Here is a 5023-nt window from a genome sequence, read left to right on the forward strand (position 1 = left end):
GACATTACATCATGGGGAGAGAGAGAGAGAGAGAGAGATTACATCATAGAGAGAGAGAGAGAGACATTACGTCATAGCGAAAGAGTTTATGTCAGCATATTTGAGGATGATGTCATGTTTCTTCAGATGGCCACGCCCACTTCTAATCGAATTAGCACTTTGAAAATATCTGATCGATGTGAATTGATGACATCATGCTTTGTAAGTTGTCTTATTGGTCAGTTTGTGCACATACCAGGTTACCAGACAACATGACCTCTGACCTGTCCCTGGTTCCAGAGTCCTGATTCTGGGGCAGCAAGTCTGTGGTTCTGCGGTTGTTCTGGGTAATTCAATCAGTGTCTTTAACTGGATTTTGTACAGGGTTATGCTCCGTGTTCTACTGTGTTCTACTGTATTTACTGGCCTCACCAGAGCCGGGGACCCACACAGCTTGGCTCCTTTCTTTTTGTGTTAACCTGGACCCCGTCAGCTTCATGAATCTAAACCCTTTCACCTTTCTGAACCTGGACCCCGTAAGCCTCATGAACCAAAACCCTGATACCTTCCTGAATCTGGACACTCTCACCTTCCTGAACCTGGACATCCTCACCTCCCTGAACCTGGACACCCTCACCTCCCTGAAACTGGACCCCCTCACCTCCCTGAAACTGGACCCCGTCACCTCCCTGAACCTGGACCCCGTCACCTCCCTGAACCTGGACCCCGTCACCTCCCTGAACCTGGACCCCGTCACCTTCCTGAACCTGGACCCCGTCACCTTCCTGAAACTGGACCCCCTCACCTCCCTGAACCTGGACCCCGTCACCTCCCTGAACCTGGACATCCTCACCTCCCTGAACCTGGACACCCTCACCTCCCTGAAACTGGACCCCCTCACCTCCCTGAACCTGGACCCCGTCACCTCCCTGAACCTGGACCCCGTCACCTTCCTGAACCTGGACCCCGTCACCTCCCTGAAACTGGACCCCCTCACCTCCCTGAACCTGGACCCCGTCACCTCCCTGAACCTGGATCCCGTCACCTTCCTGAATCTGGACCCCGTCACCTTCCTGAACCTGGACACCCTCACCTTCCTGAACCTGGACACCCTCACCTTCCTGAACCTGGACCCTGTCACCTTCGTGAACATGGACACCCTCACCTCCCTGAACCTGGACCCCGTCACCTCCCTGAACCTGGACCCCGTCAGCTTCATGAACCTAAACCCTGTTACCTTCCTGAATCTGGACCCTGTCACCTTCGTGAACCTGGACACCCTCACCTTCCTGAACCTGGACCCTGTCACCTTCCTGAACCTGGACACCCTCACCTCCCTCCCATAAGGGACACGTCTGGAAGGACATAAGGAGACACGTCTGGAAGGACATAAGGGGACAAGTCTGGAAGGACATAAGGGGACACGTCTGGAAGGACATAAGGGGACACGTCTGGAAGGACATAAGGGGACACGTCTGGCAGGACATAAGGGGACACGTCTGGACAAATGGACCTACCTGGACCAACCGTACTTAACAAATATGGACAGACCTGATGGGATGTCCTTCAAGGTGGACTGGTGTCCCTACGGAGTGTCCTGCCTCAACAATATAGACAAACTTGAATGGATGTGGACAAACAGACATGTAGATTTGTCCTCCAGTGTTTCTGTCTTCTGGAGTCTCTGTTGGCCTGAGTCCAGTCTGGTCCAGCATCAACCCCCCGTCCCCCCCCCCCCCCCCCCCCCCCCCCGTCCCCCCCCCCCCGTCCCCCCCCCGTCCCCCCTGTCCCCATCTCATAAAATACTGTAAAACATCATTCAAGTTGAAAGCAGATAAAAGTGAAACAGCACAAAGTTTTCTACGTGTACAGACATTTTCTAGAAAGCTGTTGCGTTGCTTGTCCTGTTTGTTGTTGTTCGTGATTCTGCACTTTGGTTGAAGTAAAACACACCTGTCTACATGATGTCTGTCACTTTAATACTACTAATAATATATATATATATATATATATATATATATATATATATATATATATATATATATATATATATATACTGATAATATATATACTAATACTATTATACTAAACGAATACTATATTGTACTATACTAATACTATATTATACTAATAGTGCATTATACAACACTAAGACTATATATATATATATATATATATATATATATATATATATATATATATATATATATATACTAATACTATATTATTATAATACCATACTAATACTAATATTATATACTATATATATCCTAATACTATATTATACTAATACTATATATACGAATACTATGCGAGAATGGAGCTATCTATTATAGTATTATAATTAATTCATGTAAGCAGAACTTCTGAGAGCCATGTATTATAACATAATAATAACTAGTATTATAATAATTAACATTTACGTTGTTTGCTTTACTAAAACCTTCAACATGTGTCTCTGGCTGTCATCGCTGCATGAATGTAAAGAATCAGACCTTGAGAGAGTTGCAGATCTTCAACACTAACGGTTCCAAAATCTTCAAGTTTTATTTTCAGACATTTTTCAAAAAGTACAATACTTGCAATACTTCATTGACTTTGATTGGCTATTGAATCTTGGTCACAGTTTCATTGTTTCTGATTGGCTATCGAATCTCAGTCATATTACATTACATTTCATTTATCTGACGCTTTTATCCAAAGTAACTGACATCTATACACCGTAGACACAGCAACAGGGAGCAATTCAGGGTTAAGTGTCTTGCTCAAGGACACATGGACATGGACTAGCAAAGCCGGGGCTCGAACCACCGATCCTCTGATTGAAGGATGACCTGCTAACCACTGAGCCACAGTCGCCCAGTTTCCTTGTTTCTGATTGGCTAATTAACCTCAGTCACAGTTTCCGTGTTTCTGATTGGCTATTGAATCTCAGTCACACTTTCCTTGTTTCTGATTGGCTATCAAACCTCAGTCACAGTTTTCATCATTTATTTATTTACAGTTATAAACTGCTGCAAATATTTTGTGAAAATCCATATTAAGTCAATAGTTATAACCAATTTATTAGAATCGAGCTAACAATTTCACACAGGTGACTTGTGATGTGATTGGTGATCATCCAGAGAACGAGTTTGAAGGCCGACCCTTGACCCCAAGTCCTGTCACCTGTAAACACACACACACACACACACACACACACATACATACACATGCAGGTGAGACAGTGACGCAGGTCAGTCAGTAATACAGGTGAGTCAGTGACACAGGTGAGTCAGTGACGCAGGTGAGTCAGTGACACAGGTGAGTCAGTAATACAGGTGAGTTAGTGACGCAGGTGAGTCAGTGACAGGTGAGTCAGTAATACAGGTGAGTCAGTGACACAAGTGAGTCAGTATTACAGGTGAGTCAGTGACACAGGTGAGCCAGTGACACAGGTGAGTCAGTATTACAGGTGAGTCAGTGACGCAGGTGAGTCAGTGACATAGGTGAGTCAGTAATACAGGTGAGTCAGTGACGCAGGTGAGTCAGTGACACAGGTGAGTCAGTATTACAGGTGAGTCAGTGACAGGTGAGCCAGTGACACAGGTGAGTCAGTATTACAGGTGAGTCAGTGACACAGGTGAGCCAGTGACACAGGTGAGTCAGTATTACAGGTGAGTCAGTATTACAAGTGAGTCAGTGACGCAGGTGAGTCAGTGACACAGGTGAGTCAGTGACGCAGGTGAGTCAGTGACACAGGTGAGTCAGTAATACAGGTGAGTCAGTGACACAGGTGAGTCAGTGACGCAGGTGAGTCAGTGACAGGTGAGTCAGTGACACAGGTGAGTCAGTGACACAGGTGAGTCAGTAATACAGGTGAGTCAGTGACGCAGGTGAGTCAGTAATACAGGTGAGTCAGTGACACAGGTGAGTCAGTGACACAGGTGAGTCAGTATTACAGGTGAGTCAGTGACACAGGTGAGTCAGTGACACAGGTGAGTCAGTAATACAGGTGAGTCAGTGACACAGGTGAGTCAATGACACAGGTGAGTCCGTGACACAGGTGAGTCAGTATTACAGGTGAGTCAGTGACACAGGTGAGTCAGTAATACAGGTGAGTCAGTGACACAGGTAAGTCAGTGACACAGGTGAGTTAGTAATACAGGTGAGTCAGTGACACAGGTGAGTTAGTAATACAGGTGAGTCAGTGACATAGGTGAGTCAGTGACACAGGTGAGTCTCACCCTGAAGGTGCCTCCAGCCAGTGGCTGCTGTCTTCTCCCTGATTGGTCGAGTCCCAGACTGGCTGAGGTCACGTAGAGGTCAGAGTAGTCTGGACCTCCAAAACAACACGAGGTTGTCTTCATCACAGGCAGAGAGACGGTCTGCAGCCGCACACCTGAGAGAAAACAGGTCATCATCATCAGAACAGGCTGGACACAGACACGCCCTCAAAAGCCCCCTGTGACCCCATGGACATTGCCCTTCAGGTGACACACACAGGTACTGAAGGCTTTGAAGAAGGTGAACCCCCACAAGGCTGTGGGACCCGATGGAGTTCCTCTCAAAGTTCTGAAGGCCTGTGGGGAACAGCTAGCTGGTGTGTATACTGACACCTTCAACCTGTCACTATCCCAGGCTGTAGTCCCCCGTATTTCCAAATCCTCCATCATCATACCAGTCCCCAAAAGACCAGACACACCCTGAATGACTTCAGGCCAGTGGCACTCACAGTGCTTAGAAAAACTAGTCCTCACACACATCAACCACACGGTCCCAGACACCGTCGACCCCCTCCAGTTTGCCTACCGCTCCAACCGATCAGTGGACCACGTGGCAGCAACAGCTCTACACCACACTCTGTAACACCTGAAGAGCAGCAGAACGTTTGGCAGGATGCATTTCCTGGACTACAGTTCTGCCTTCAACACTATCCGCCCGGGCAAACTGATCGAGAAGCTGTCAGACCTTGGCGTACCAACCCCCACCTGCAACTGGATTCTGGACTTCCTGACAGAAAGACCACAGATGGTGAGAATGAGAAGACGGGTGTCTGCTGAGC

General features: G+C 47.1%; 1 protein-coding gene across 1 annotated transcript in view; it reads right to left on the reverse strand.

Annotated features, from left to right (window-relative positions):
• Window positions 1–2507: 2507 nt before the first annotated feature.
• rgn (regucalcin) overlaps window positions 2508–5023 on the reverse strand; it is a gene marked incomplete at its 5' end in the record, with an annotated part of 8971 nt that continues 6455 nt past the window's right edge. Inside the window, 2 exons of the mRNA XM_079236913.1 lie at window positions 2508–3147; window positions 4206–4360. Coding sequence (XP_079093039.1) covers window positions 3097–3147; window positions 4206–4360 — 206 coding nt within the window. The 3' untranslated portion in view covers window positions 2508–3096. The remainder of the gene's footprint in view (window positions 3148–4205; window positions 4361–5023) is intronic.

The sequence above is a fragment of the Taurulus bubalis genome (genome assembly GCF_910589615.1).
Source record: "Taurulus bubalis genome assembly, chromosome: 21".
NCBI lineage: Eukaryota > Metazoa > Chordata > Actinopteri > Perciformes > Cottidae > Taurulus > Taurulus bubalis.